The sequence below is a fragment of the Ichthyophthirius multifiliis genome (genome assembly GCF_000220395.1).
Source record: "Ichthyophthirius multifiliis unplaced genomic scaffold scaff_1120509249592, whole genome shotgun sequence".
Taxonomy (NCBI): domain Eukaryota; phylum Ciliophora; class Oligohymenophorea; order Hymenostomatida; genus Ichthyophthirius; species Ichthyophthirius multifiliis.
In genome coordinates this window covers 87,441-103,107 of record NW_004087568.1, presented here as the reverse complement: position 1 = coordinate 103,107, position 15,667 = coordinate 87,441, and the positions used below count along the sequence as shown (strand labels likewise).

The following is a 15,667-nucleotide window of genomic DNA, read 5'->3' as shown; positions in this document are numbered from 1 at the left end:
TTAAATAATAAATAAATATTGAATTAAATAAATAATTCGTACAATAAAAATATATATTAATTAATAAATAAAAATAAAAGAATTATATGTATATAAATGAATATATATAGATATATTATTACAATAAATTTAAATTTATATTATTATTATTATATATATATAAAAAAAATGTTTATTATTTTAAATATTTATATTTTTTATATTTATATATTTATATATTGATTTATATATTCATTATTAATCATTACTTTTATCTACTTATTTTTCTTTTTTTCTTTTTTTTTTCTTTTTTTTCTTATGTCTATCTTCATCACTTTCATCTTCTTTTTCATTAACAGCGAATAATTTTTTAAAATCTTAAGGATCTAAAGACATTGGTTACATAAAAGCACTTGATCCACCTTCTAAAAACGATTTAAGTTAACTTTCGTTATATTATTTAAATTTAACATCTAAACTTTTATTTATATGATTAACTAATTAATCTTCTCTTCTTCTTCTTTATAGAATTTCATTTTCCCTTTCTAATTATAATATTCTGTCTTTTAGTTTTTAGTTTTAATTATCCTATACGATCTTGAATTTAGCCATTATTTTCGATAATAATTCAGTTTATCTTTCTAATATTGCCATTAATTTTTCTTCTCGCATTTTTTCAAGCATTTTAAATGCACTATAATTATTCAAACTTCCCATTTAATTTTGTGGAAGAGGAGGAAATTGTACTGTAATTGCATCATTTAATGGCGGTAAAAAATTTTAATTATTGGTTATTTGAGGTAAAAATGTACCTCCGAATCCATTTTGCGACATTTTTTGTTATTTTTTTGATGTTATTTTTTTTATATTATTAATTTAATTAATTATTTATTATTTGTAACTAAAATAATATAATTATGAATAATTAATTTTTTTTTTATTCTTTTTTTTTAAAAAAAAAATAAGCTTTTTAATATTTAAACATAAAATCAATTATTCATAAGAATTATTTAAAATAGCAAAATTTAACTAAAAAAAATTAATTACAGCATTAAACTTAATATATTTTTTATAAACAAAACATAAATAAAATAAAAAAATAAGTTAATCTTTAAAAAATTATAATTATAAATATTATTTTCTAATTGTTTTTTAAATATTAAATATATTATAAATGAGTTTTGTTTATTAATTGTATTTTATTTTAGTAATATTATCAAAAGTTTATTAATTTTTAAACTTATAATCTATTAAATATTAAATGAAATAAATTTAAATATATTTTAATAAAAAATTAAATTTTTTATTTTATAATTAAAAATAAAAATATATAAATTGATATTAAAATATAAATAAAAAAATAATCATATTTTCTATAAAAATATAAATATTAATATATAAAAATATAAATCCCAAAAAATAAATATATAGATTATTTTTAATTTCAAATTTATATTAATATTTTTATTATTAGTCAAATATTATATTACCTATAATTATATTCTTTGTAAATAAAATTAATTAAAAATATTTTTTAAATTCTTAATTGTAAAAAAATTTTAAAATCTTCTGTTTATCTATATCATAATAAAAATTAATCGAATTTATTTAAGAGCCTTTTTTATTTTTATTATGTTATTAAATAAAATTACAGAAAAAATAAATAAAAAGATTTATAAAAGTAATATAAATATATATATATATATATATATATATATATATTAATATATATATATATATATATATATATATATAATAATTTATTAAATATAAAAGAATAGTAATTATTTTATTAATATTATTTATGTAGATATATCCTCTAAATATTTGTGAAACTAAGATTAAATAAAAATTTTAAATTATATAATGTTAACTTCATATTATAAAAATAATTATTATCCATAGAATAAGGCTTTGAAAAATATTATTATAACACTTTATATAATTTATAATTTACTTAATTTTTAATAAAATATTAATTAGTAAAATATTTTGACAAGATTTATATATTATTTATTGTTTCTAAAATAAAATAAAAAATAATCGTCTTTTAATTTAGAAAAATATAATATTTTATTTAATTTGTTTCTTTTTTATTATATTTATATATAGTTTTTTTTTTTAACTTTATTTAAATAAAACAAAAAATATTTATTAAACGAAAATCTTAAATATGTTTTTCATAAAATAATATTTTATTCTAAAAATATATTATTAATATTAATTTTATATTTTATATAAAAAAATTATTGATTTCGTTTTTGAAAATATAAAAAGTTTTTATTAAAGATGCTACTTCATTAAATAATGTAAATTTAATTGATATTTTAATAAAATATGTTTTTTTAGCAGTTTTTTGTGAAAGTTATAGAACGATAATCTATAGGTATTTACAAACGGAATTTAATCATATATCTTCTATTAATTAATTAATTAAATAAGTTTAAAGGACACAAATATAATCAAGGCGAATCAAATTATCTTAATATATATTAATAATCAAAAAAGTCTTAAAAATTATTCTTATATTTCTATTTTGAAATATAAATATATTTTTAGTTGATTTTCAATATATTTATTGATAAGAATTTTTTATTATATTAATTTTTCATGAATAATACATTATAGTTTTAGTTTAAAATAATAGAAAAAAAAAAAAGAATGATTTATATACCAATAATTTTTTTTTTTTTTTTTTTTGTTTCATCTTTTTTTAAATAAAATTAATAAAAAATCAAATAATAAAAATATTTAATTTTTTATTATTAATTATCCTACATTAATAAAGATATTAAATATGATTGGATAATCAAAATATTATAAAGATACTTTATGTAATCTAAAAATACGAAAAAAAATAAAAAAAAATACTAATAATATTTTAAATATAAAAAACATTTAATAATAAAACAAAAAATAATAATAAAAAATGGCTAGAACTAAATAAACTGCAAGAAAATCAACAGGTGCAAAAGCTCCCAGAAAATAATTAGCTTCCAAGGCTGCAAGAAAATCAGCACCTGCTACTGGAGGAATAAAAAAACCCCACAGATTCAGACCAGGAACAGTTGCATTAAGAGAAATCAGAAAATATTAAAAATCAACTGATTTATTAATTAGAAAACTCCCTTTTTAAAGATTAGTTAGAGATATTGCTCACGAATTTAAAGCAGAATTGAGATTCTAATCTTCTGCAATTCTTGCCTTATAAGAAGCTTCTGAAGCTTACTTAGTTGGACTTTTCGAAGATACCAATTTATGTGCCATACATGCAAGAAGAGTTACTATTATGACTAAGGATTTATAATTAGCTAGAAGAATTAGAGGTGAAAGATTTTGAAAAACTAAATAATAAATGTTTTTAATTCTTTTTTTATTTTATTTATTAAAGAATATAGGTTATTTTAATGTTTTATTTTTTATTTTGTACTTGTTTTTATTTTTAAAGAAAGGTTTAATTTTTTTTATGTTTTTTTTTTTTTTTCTTAATTCTATTTATTTTATAAATGCATTTTTCATGTTTCTTTCAGATTTTATTATTTGTTAAAATAAACTGATTTTAAAGAAAAATAAATACTGTAATCAATAAATTAAATCTCGTAAAAGGTGAACTCCCTGTTCTCATCGAAACTTAAAAATATAGTTGTGTTTAAGGTTATTCTTATTATAATCTTCTCAAAAATATAAATATATATTAGAATACCATAATTTTAATTTAAAAGATTATATACGAAATATTATTTTTATGATAAGGTAGTAAAGAAAATACCTACATAAATACTTTTATAAATATTAGTTTAGGATATTTATAATAAATAATAGTAAAAGAGCAATTTTAAAATATTTAAATTAAAAATAAAAAAAAAACATATTCATATTATTCATGTGTAAAAAATATAAATTAGTTTTTAAATATTATCTTAATAATAATTTAAAATATATAATTATTTATTAAAATTTTATTAAGTAATATTTATTATTAATACATAATAAATCTTTTAAAATTATAATAAATAAATCATTTTAAAAACATTTTATTTTAAAAGTATAATTTATAAAAGGCCTATAAAAATATTATATAAATGTAATAAAATTTCAAGATATATATTTACTTGAAATTTGGAATTTAACTATTTTTAGTAAAATTATATAATTATTCTGAAATATATCTTTCTGTTATTATTTTAGGCATATTAAATGCAAATATTATTCAAAAGGTTTTTTTTTTATTTAATAAAATTATTGTTTTATTTAAGAGAATAATATTTAACTATTATTTATTAGTTCAAATATATTTAATATATAATTTTTTTATATAGATTCTGTAATTTTTAATTAGATGTTTATTATGTTTTTTCATATTTTTAAAATATATTTTAATCAATTATTATTTAATTAATTTTATTCTTTACAAATGAGTATATATTAATTTTTTGTTATATATAAAAAATTGGTTTTTTTTTTTTTTTTAAAAAAATTATATGTATAAAAATTATTTCGTCACTTATTTTTTTTAAATCAATCATAATCTTAAAATTCTAATTGATGAACACTTTCATCTATTTTTATTATTATAATTTATATTTAAAAAATAAAAAATACTTCGTGCACTTTAAATCAATTAATTATAGTTTTAAATTTCTTCAAAGAGCTTTTTCTTTTCGTTTTCAACATTTTAAATATCTTTTTCAAGTTACTATAATTAATCGTTATTAAAAATTCCTCCATCTTTTTTTTTTTTATTAATTTATTATGTCTTCTTTTTATCTTCTAATATTTGAACTTTTTCCCTTTTTAATTAGTTAATTTCTATAATTAAAAAAGTATTATGTTTCATGATAATTTCAGTATCCTTTAAATAAATAAAAAAAAAAATATTATTCAAAACAAAACAAAAATATTTTACAGATTTATGGACTTTCTAATTTTTATCATGTTTAATTTTTAAATTGTTAACTGAAGTTTCTAAATGGGCTCTTTCTTTAATAATTTCTTTTTATTAATCATTATTATCTATTTTTTTCCTTTTAGAATCATCAGATTAAACATATTAATTATATAAGCATAATATTTATTATTTTATTTTTTTTGGATCCTTTAATATGTATAAATATTATAAAATATTAATTATATGTTAATATTATAAGAAATTGATTAAATATTAATATAATAAAATATCATTAAAAATTAATAATATAAAAAATGATATATATTAATATTATAAAATATGATTATATATATATATTATAAAACATTTATCATATATTAATATTATAAAAATTATTTACTGAAATTTATTAGTGACATTCAGACATATCTTATTCAAAAGATTTAATATATTGTTCACTATTATTAATTATTTTCTATTAATTATCAATTTCTTTTTTCATACCTTTTTATCTTAATCTTAAATCATTTACAATTAATTCTATTTTATGTTTATTATTTAAAAAATAAAATATAAAAAAATACTTAAATTAGAAATAGTTCTTTTAAAATGTAAAGTTTCAGAATTCATATTTGCAATTTATTCTTTCATTTTAGCAATTTCTTCTTCTTTAGGACCTATATCTCTTTTTAACTCTTTAATTTTATAATCAAGAACAAACTTGAACTTTTCTAATTCTTAAGTTTTTTTTTTTAATTCATATATTCTTCTTTATTTATCTTTTATTGTTTTTTCTCTTTCTTCGATTTCTTTAGCATGACTTTCCTTTTCTTTAATTAATTATTTGTTCTTTTCTTATCTTTAAGAAATTTCTTCCATAGTTTATTTTAATTTACTTTTTTATTCTTCTAACTTTTAAGCTTCTGTATCATAATCGCTTCTTTTTTCCATTTTTTTAACTATTAAAAATACAATTAATAAAATAAAAAATAAATAAAAATACTTTCAGCTTTTTCAAGGTTTTAGAATAAAATTTGCATTTTAATTTCATTATTTTCTTTTAGTTTATCTATTTCATCTTCCGCTTCAAATTCCAATTTATCTCTTTTATTTTCAAAATCTTATTTTAGTAATTTCTTCTTATTATGTAATTCCGAATATATTAATTTTTCTTATAAAAGCTATTAATCATAATACTTTTTCTTCTCATCCATAATTTTAAGATAATTAGTTTCTAATGATTACATTTCTTATTTAAATTTCTTTTCTTCTTTCTCTTTTTCTCTTATAAGTTCTTCATTTCTTCCCATTTCAAATTAAATCTTTCTTTTATATTCATTTTCAATAGTTCTTTTATTATTTTCATGTTAAAGTTTCATCATTTTTTTCTTTTCTTCATAAGTTTAAATCATTTCATTTTTTTCTAATTGAAGTTATTCTAATTTATTCATATCTCTTTTTTCATTATTTTTAGTCTATTTTTTTAGTTCTTCAATTTTATCATTTCTTATTTTCTTCCTTTCATTTTCTTATATCTTCTATTTTAATTTTTCTTCGTTAAATTATTTATTTAGTTTTTCAATTTCTCTTTTTTATTCATTATAGAATTCTATTGGTATTAAAAACTCATCTGCTGGCTATAAATTGTCATTATCATGCTTCATTTTATAATCCTTTCCTTTATTCTCATATATTATAAAAGCCCCATCAAATCCACAAGTAAATACATAATTATCATCATAACTAATTCTTAACCGACTTACATTATTTAAATGTGGCTACATTTCCATTATTTCATTTGTGAATGGATATTTTGTTATTCTTAATGAACTCGGCTTATTGTTTTCTTCTGAAATAAAAAAAAATAACTTTCGTGAATGAGTTAATCCTATTTAAGAAATATTTGTGCCTGTAAATATTCTCTATATTCCCTAGTTCATTACAGAATAAACTTTTTTGACAATACTTCCATTTTCACCTCTATTATCCTTATCCTTTAGTTTTGTTTTTTTTTTTTTAAAAAAAAAAAAAATTACAATTTTGCATTAAACACTAAGTTTATAAATACAAAAGTCTTTCTCATTATTACTGTTTATAATTCCTCCTACAAAAACAACTCTTTCAACTTAAATTTAATCCTTATTTTAATAAGTAGCAATTGACGAAATATTCATATTTTAAAATTGATAAATTTCACTTTTCTAAGGTCCAATATCATCTACTCTCCAATAATGTAAAACTCCGTCTTAATTTCCCGAAAAGAATCCTTAATCATCTTCTTCCCATACAATACACTTTACTTTTCCAGCATTTTTGAACATGAAATTAGGTGGACAATATCCTTAATAAAACAAATATACATAAATAGAATTCTAATTAACAGCCGAGAATAAATGTCCTCCATTTGAAAATTATATTTCTCTACAATTTTTGACACCAAATTCTTAAAAAACAATTAAATCATTTTCAAATATATTAAAGACCTTAATTTTATCCACAAAACCAACTACAATATGCAATCCAGAGGGATGAAATGCCACACACAGAGCCTCATCATCAAAAAATTTATTATTTTCTAAAGAATTATCATTATAATTCCATATTTTTACACTCTTATCACAACTACAAGTTACACATAAAGTTTTTCGAATACAAACATCCAATCCGGTTATTTTTTATTAATGAAATTATACAAAAAGTGGTTCAGCTTTTGAGTTTTCTTCAGAAACGGAACTAATTTCAGCTGTAAAAGGTGCCTAAATAATCTAATTATTTTCAATTCCTACAATTATTTTTTCCTCATTATTACTTAACAAAAGAGACGTGATTTTATATCTTAAATCTTTAAACTGAATTTTCTTATCTGCACGAACATATGGATTTTTAATATCATTATCGTATTTCAAAAAAATTAAAATTGTACAATCTTAACCTGCGACAAGAAAACCTCTTGAAAAAGGCTAAATACATTCAATTGAAAATTATTCGTTTTTAGGCGATGTAGGAAGTATTGTCTTAAATTCACATGCAGGTGTAAAAAGTAATAACTCACCCATATCAGTGCCTATAATCATAAACTTGTCAGGAAAAAGACAATATGATTAATAATTTGGTGAATGTACCCAGTCTTTATTATCTTTTTTTACTAATGGAGGATCTTTTTATTTAAAAACTAAATCAGTACCAAGTTTATAAGGCTTAATGCAACCTGTTCCTATAACTACGAAAAAATCTTCGTCTTTTGGGTGCATAAAACAATGTGAATATCTTATACTGGGATCAATTTTTAATTAAACACAACTTATTATCCTTTATTTTGACCAATCAAAGTATATTAATTAATAATCGGGCTCTCCGGACTATATGTATAATTATTATTATTTTATTTTATATAAATATATATAAATACTAATGCAATTAAATATTTCTCATTTTATTTATTAAAATCAAGGCCTATATAGTATCTACTTTTGCAATCTTTTGTTGTCAAAGTCTTTATTTTTTCAGATTTTTCGATTTTCTTTTCAGTTTTTTCTTGTTTTTATTCTTTTGTTTTTGATAAATCGTATATTTGTTCTGATTTTTTTTCTTGCTTTTTTTCTGGTTTTTCTTATTTTAGTAAATCATATATTACTATTATCCCACTATCACATTCCTCAGACCAAGCCAAATATCTTTTTGAGGGACTTTATGCAATAAACGTTATTCCTCTAGTTCCTGGATATGTAGTTATAAATTAGGGCTTATTATCATTACTATTTATTACTAGAGTATTAGCTGCTGGATATATTATTTTGTTTTGGTCAGGGTGCTAAAAAATATTGTTTTTAAAATCACTTCGGTAACCAAATACGTTTCTTTTTATTTAATTTTTAATTATTTGTATATATGTATATATAAATATATATATATATATATATATATATATATATATATATATTACTTTATTTTAAAATCTAGTTTTAAGTCTTTAGGCTTTTCTTCATATTGTTACTATTAAATATTTTGATTGTTATTATTTCCTGATGTTGACATTTCTTTTTTTATTAAGTTTTTATTTTTAGTTGTAAATAATTTTTTTATTTTTTTTTAAAAAAAAAAATTTTGAGTTAAATATGTTTAATTTTTAAAAAAAAATATATATTTTTATTTTAATAAAAATATAATGTATAATTAAAATTTATTCCCATTTTATTTTTAATATTTTAGATTTTTATTTAAAATCAAAAGCAGTTTTTTACAACTAAACGTACAATATTGACCTTCAAATGAAATTAAAATTAATTTCTAATCTAATTTTAAATTAATTTCCTAATTTTAGTTTATTGAATCTCCTTTTATTTAATATAGAGGTTTATTTTTATAATTTCTTTAAATCTAATTAAATAATATTATTATCTTTTTTTTATTTTTTTTTTAAAAAAAAAAAAAAAAACTGAAAAAAAAAATCTCCTCTTAATTTCACTATTTTATTTTAAATTAAAGCTAATATGGAATCAAGTAATAAATCAGTTTTTTATATTATTAATTTTTAAATATTAATTGGAGATGCATATTTATCTTTTTTTTCTTTTTAAATTATTTTCATTTTAAATTTCCTATTACCAGACAAAAATCATTTAAAATTTAGATAAAATTAGTTATTTAAAATTTAATATTAATCATTCATCCATTGTTTAACACTGTGATAATATTATTTTATTAAAGGTTATATTTAAGGAGATTTTTTCTTAATTTCTTATACAATAATAAACTATTTTATTAATTTTGTTTGTTTGTTTGATTTTATAATTATAGACTGTAGTTTAGTGCGTTAAATTAAATTTTTGATGTAGAAGTATTTTTTTCTATTTATTTATATTTTTTTTTTATTTTTTTATTAAAAACTCTATTTTAACACACACACAGTATAATTGCACTTTTATTTTTTAAAAAAATAAGTTTGGTTGTGTTAAAATAATATAATTATTTCTCAACTCAATTGTTTCCTTTTTTATTCGTTTTCATAGTTATTTTGTTAGTATATTATTATTTATTAAAAATATATTTAATCTATTAAATTATTTTAATTAAAATTAGGGTATTATATTATTATTTTCTGTTAATTTATATTATTATATGTCTAAGATTATTAAATAATATAATCAATGCATAATATATTTAAATTTTTTTTTAGTAATTTTAAATTTTGATGAATTTATTATCAAAAAAGTTTACAAATTTTTAATTAATTATTTATATTTTATATCTTATTTTCATTTGTTTGATTTTTCAGTTTTTTTTTTTTTTTATTATAATTTTTTCCAAAATTTATGTAAAGTTTTTATTTTTTTTCAATTATTAATACATAATTTATACTTATTATTTACAATGTTTATTTTTTATGAAATAAATATATATATATATATATATATATATATATATATATATATATATATATATTAATTATTGTATATAATATTTAGTATATATAATTAAGTTTATTCGATTTTATTTAATTAATCTTAATAGTAGGTTACATTTTATATACATAATTTTATATAGTATATATACTTCATATATTTCAATATTTATCTACAAATTATTAAATAAAACAAAATTTGATGTTTTTATTATAATTTAACAAATTTAATTTGAAATTTTTAAAATATTTATTAATCGAAAAATATAACACAAGAATAAAATGAACCAAAATTCATATAATGAACAAATTCATATATTAGATAATATTACATAATTAATAAGGTTCAATAATATTTCTTATTTATTTATGATAAAAGTAACAAAAGAGTAAAATTAATACATTGCAAATATAAACCTTACAGATGGCAAAGATAATTATTGGATGGAGTAATATGATGAATAGAAAATATAAAAAGTACGATAGAAAATGAAATTAGAAGGAAGCTATTCTGATTTTTTTTAAACAATGAAATATTCACTATAAAATAATCAAGTTTAAATAAATTTTACTGAAAATTTTAATTTAGAATTGAAAATTTAATTTAATTTAAAAGATATTATAATTAATTCAGCTTTTCCAATAGGAGAACCTATTTTAAGGTAAAAAGATTAAAATTTATTTTAGGATTTAATAAGAATGTTTATGATTGATTTATTTAAATCGTAAAATTTCGAGAAGTAAAAGCTTATTAATGATAATGAAAAGCTAATAGTGTAAGTTTAATAATTTGAAGAACAAGTCAAAAGTTGTAATTTTATTAAATTAGGTCAAAATAAAGCTTTAAATTGTTAAATTACTCATAGTTAAAGTAATTTGAGTCAAAATACTACTAGTAATGTTAATTTTCCTTTAGTTTAATCTTCAATTCATGTGGAAAATCAAACTTAATCAATAAAAAAAAGGCCTAAAACTAACATTATTAATCCATAATTAAAAAAAAGAAAATAAAAAGGTGCAAAAATAATGTGATTATATATAAAATATATTTATATTATTTTTTTATAAATTTTTTATTTTTTATCTAAATATATTTAATTATAAGATTATATATGTAATTCTGAAAAAGAAAAAAAATAGAAAAAAAGTTATTTTTTGTAAAACAAAATATAAATCAAATATTTTAATAAAACTTTTGTATATATATAAGTATCATAAAACCTTTTTTTTAAGACATTACAATTTTTTTTTTTTTTTTTTCACGATAAATTGATTTTTATTGGGATGTAATTAAATCCTTTGAAAATAACAAAAAACTTCAAAATTTTTAATTTAATTATTTTAAAATAAAAAAAGATAAAGGAAGGGGAGGATAGTATACTGATATCGATTTATTTTAACTTTTATAAATATTTAAAGAGAGTGTTATTATTATTTTTTTATATATTACTATAAATACATATTTAAATTAATTTCATATTTCATTTGTTTTATTATGTTTTAAAAAATAATTTATTTTAGATATTAATTATAAATTATCTATTATATGAAATCTTTAATTTTCTATATACATGTGTATATAAATGTATTTATTTGTTAATTTTTAGACTAATGAAAATAAATAAAAAATTCTTATTATATATAAAATTTAAATATTAATAATCTTATATATATTTATAATTTAAAATATAAATGAATTCATTAAATTAATCATATGATTAATATTTATTATATGATTATATCAAATTAAAGGAATTTAAAAAAGGACAATATAAATATATATAAACATCCGATGATTTAATAAAATCTATATAAAAAATTTCCTAATATAATAAACTAGGTAAAATACCATTAATAAAAGATACCAAAAAATAAAATACAATATAGGTATAGATACAGAATAAAGTTTTTCAAAAACATATGAAGGATTTTTGTGTTTAATATAAATATCAACAGAATATGATGACTATATAATAGATATATTAAACATAAACGACAAAAAATTAATAAGAGAACAACTACAGATAATATTTGGCGATTTAAACATTATTAAAATATTTTATTCAGGACAATCAGACATATAATGGATAAAAAGAGATTTCGAAAATCTTTTCATAAAGAACTTCTTCGATGTAAAAGAGATATATGTATAATTATATAAAAAAGAAAAGGATAACTCACTTGTAAAATTAATAAATAAATACTGTAATTTTCATATTGATAAAATCAAAAAAAAGAACTTTAACTCTCTGAATGGTCCTAAAGGCCTTTAAATGAAGAATAATTAGAATATGCGGCTTTAGACTCTCATTATTTGATATATTTAAGATATTCGCTATTAAAAGAAATTATAGAATAATAGGGTAATGATTATTTAATAAAAATAATCTAAAAATCGTAATCAAAAGTATAAAAAGACTACTAAAAAAGCAGTTTGATTCTAAAGTATACAAGAATATTTATAGAAAGTTATAGAAAGGAAATTATTAATATAAAACAGAAAATCTATTCATTAATATATGTAAACTAAGAGAAAATTATGCAGAAGAATGCAACTTTAATATCAATAAGATAGCCTCAGACGAAGAAATATATTAATTTTGTGAACAAATATGTTTTAATGAAAATATTAATAATATAAATAATAAATTTCTTTAAGAAAATCTATAAAAAATCATAGAAATATAATAACATATTCCTATATAATAATAGCAAACAGAAAATAACACTTAAAAAATCAATAAAAAAGCACTCCGTACAAAGATGTTTGAGGAGAAATATTACATAAAGAAAAATCCTTATGGAAACTGTTAAATATTATCTCCATAAGGCTTTAAGCTTTGTAATTGTGACGAAAAAAAGATACAATGGTATTTAAAAAAAGGACTAGCGACATTAATTGAAACAAATCCTTCAATAATCAAATTAAATTTTAATCCAAATGGAAAAGGACAAGAAGAATTGGAAATAGAAATTTAATAAAATGAACATTATTTTTATTTAACTGAAAGGGAAAATCAATGTGTAGTATGTGGAAAAAGCGAAAAATATACAAAATTTCATATTGTTCCTTCTTTATATAGAAGACATTTCCCTAATAAATATAAAAGTCATCGTTCACATGATATTATATTATTATGTGTTAAATGTCATGAGAAAGCTGGAAAATTTTCTGATAAATTAAAACTAGAAATTTCTTCTAAATATCAAGTGGATTATGTTTAAAAAGATACGGCTTCGATAATAAAAAATGCAGTTTAAAAAATGCATAATACTGTTAAGAGATATGCGAAATGTAAAGATAGTATTCCAAAAGAAAACAGGAAAAAATATAAAAACACTTTAAGAGATATTTATAAGTAATTTATTTCTATGGAAGAAATTTAAGGTAAAATCTAAATTTTTTCAGATCAATATTTCGGAGTTAATTCTAATGGAGATGTTAAAATAAATGAAAAGTTCATTTCCTATTGTCTTGGTCTTGATTAGTTTTAAAAAATCGGAAAAGTTGAAAGCAATAAGGAATTCAAAAACTAACACGGAAAATTTGTTGTTGATTTACTTAAAACAGATGATGATATCAAAGATTTCATTAGAATGTGGAGGTAATATTTTCTTGATATAATGAAACCTTAATTTATGCCACCTGCTTGGAATATAAACCATAAATTTTGTAGAGAGTTCGGCAAAGGTAGTGTCTTTTATTAAAACGAATAAACAATATGAATTAATAAAATGAAAGTTAATATAATTATAATATCTTTTTATTTTAATAATAACATTTTTTTTTTTCTTTGTATTCAAATCAATAATATAACACAATTTATACTTCATTTATTATTTAATTTTTTTTTTTTTTAACACAAAAAAAGTAAATAAATAAATTTCTTTTATTTTTAGTATCTAAATTATCTAAAAATACCTCCATTTAATATTACCTAATATTGTTAAATGTTTAATTTTTTATCAAAGGTTTCTAAAGTTTATTAAAGCCTTTAGGCATACATATTATAATTTCGAAAAATATCTATAATAATGTCCTTCTTCTGATCAATATAAAGTATAAAATCACTTCTTCTTTTTTTTATATAATTAGAATACTTTGGTATATAGATTTTTTAAATATTTTATTACTTTTATATCTCTATTAATTAATATATTTGAGCTATTTTCTTTCCATTTATTCCAGCTAAGGATTTATATAATTATTCATTTATCAATTAACTAAAAACGATAATCTTTTTACTTTTTTTTCTCACTTATCTAAATACATTGTAAATATTACTCAATATATATGTCAATATAGGATAGCTAAACATTCAATAATTGCTTTTTCAAAATTAAGTGCAATGTATCCAAAGTGATAATAGTAAAAGTTGCAAAATAAAAGAATACTTATGTATTTACTGCAATTATTTTCTTCTTAAATCTCTATATAAGATATCGAATTATCCTTGTTGCCACTAACAGGTGAATATGTTACTAGTGAACGACTAAATTTTATGTATTTTGATCTATTCTGCTAAAATCGTAATTATAAAACCCTTTTATAATTAAAGCAAAACATAGGGTTTATATCGTATTTAAGAATATTCGGTATATTAGAAATTCAAATAAGGGGTACTATAATTTATATATAAAATATAATTAATTTAATAATAAAATATTTTAAGTCTTTTTAATTTAAAATGTTTATACTTTTTATAAATTAAAACTATAACAATGTTAAATATTTTTTAGAAATCAAATAGTATTATATAAGTTTATATAGATCTAATTTAAAAATGTTCAAGTTAACAAAAAAATAAATACGAATATACTTCAGAAAAATATGTATATGATTATTTAAAAAAATTAGTAATTGAATTTGGCGAATTTAAGTATTTATATTTTCAAATATTCATACTAGTATTTAGTATTCGTATTTGTGTTTAAATTAGTAATTATTACTATTCTCTATAAATATCTATAAAAATCAAAATGCATCTTTATAAGGACAATTTGTACCTTTTATAAGCATGAAACGGTGTGAAATCAAATAATTAGGCTTATGTACTTATTTTTTACTCAATATTAATTTAGAAGCCAAAAGGACAATCTAATTTTTTACATTTAGTCAGTCTAGAACAATAAAAAAGATTTAATTATTAATAAATTGATATTTAGGTATATTATTAAATTTTTAAATAATAAGTTTCCTTTAATTTTTTTTTGATATTTAATACGACATTTGGGGTATATAAAATTTATTAATAAAATATGTGATGAATGGCTTTTTTTCAAAATTTATAAGAAAAAAATAGTGTATATTTTTTAATTTAATGGTAGAAATATTCGGTATAAGATCGAATAAAAAAAAGTGATATTCGTTCGTTCTTTAATAATTCCCTACTTTATGA

At 17.4% G+C, this 15,667-nt stretch overlaps 3 protein-coding genes across 3 annotated transcripts, besides 14 other annotated features; 2 read left to right on the top strand and 1 right to left on the bottom strand. All coding sequences in view use genetic code 6, as the record gives it.

Annotated features, from left to right (window-relative positions):
* Nucleotides 1-171: 171 nt before the first annotated feature.
* Nucleotides 172-220: a microsatellite.
* Nucleotides 180-220: a microsatellite.
* A 41-nt stretch (nt 221-261) lies between these two features.
* Nucleotides 262-297: a microsatellite.
* Nucleotides 268-294: a microsatellite.
* A 1,366-nt stretch (nt 298-1,663) lies between the features above and the next one.
* Nucleotides 1,664-1,734: a microsatellite.
* Nucleotides 1,735-2,908: 1,174 nt separating this feature from the next.
* IMG5_014680 (hypothetical protein) lies at nt 2,909-3,434 on the top strand (the record flags this gene model as incomplete). The annotated part of the gene is made up of 1 exon (XM_004039627.1): nt 2,909-3,434. The coding sequence occupies one exon, from the start codon at nt 2,909-2,911 to the stop codon at nt 3,317-3,319; it is 411 nt and encodes a 136-aa protein (XP_004039675.1). The 3' UTR covers nt 3,320-3,434.
* Nucleotides 3,435-3,870: 436 nt separating this feature from the next.
* Nucleotides 3,871-3,955: a microsatellite.
* A 579-nt stretch (nt 3,956-4,534) lies between these two features.
* Nucleotides 4,535-8,902, bottom strand: IMG5_014670 (WD repeat protein; the record flags this gene model as incomplete). Its single annotated transcript, XM_004039626.1, has 7 exons — nt 4,535-5,074; nt 5,268-5,407; nt 5,452-5,826; nt 5,871-6,776; nt 6,921-8,226; nt 8,277-8,724; nt 8,811-8,902. The coding sequence occupies 7 exons, from the start codon at nt 8,900-8,902 to the stop codon at nt 4,535-4,537; spliced, it is 3,807 nt and encodes a 1,268-aa protein (XP_004039674.1).
* Nucleotides 5,089-5,264: a microsatellite.
* Nucleotides 5,493-5,535: a microsatellite.
* Nucleotides 8,751-8,807: a microsatellite.
* Nucleotides 8,903-9,432: 530 nt separating the features above from the next.
* Nucleotides 9,433-9,463: a microsatellite.
* Nucleotides 9,464-9,707: 244 nt separating this feature from the next.
* Nucleotides 9,708-9,747: a microsatellite.
* Nucleotides 9,748-10,259: 512 nt separating this feature from the next.
* Nucleotides 10,260-10,309: a microsatellite.
* Nucleotides 10,260-10,342: a microsatellite.
* Nucleotides 10,343-13,532: 3,190 nt separating this feature from the next.
* On the top strand, nt 13,533-13,994 carry IMG5_014660 (hypothetical protein; the record flags this gene model as incomplete). Its single annotated transcript, XM_004039625.1, has 1 exon — nt 13,533-13,994. One exon carries the CDS (start codon nt 13,533-13,535, stop codon nt 13,992-13,994), a length of 462 nt encoding a protein of 153 aa, XP_004039673.1.
* Nucleotides 13,995-14,016: 22 nt separating this feature from the next.
* Nucleotides 14,017-14,060: a microsatellite.
* Between the last annotated feature and the right edge of the window lie 1,607 nt (nt 14,061-15,667).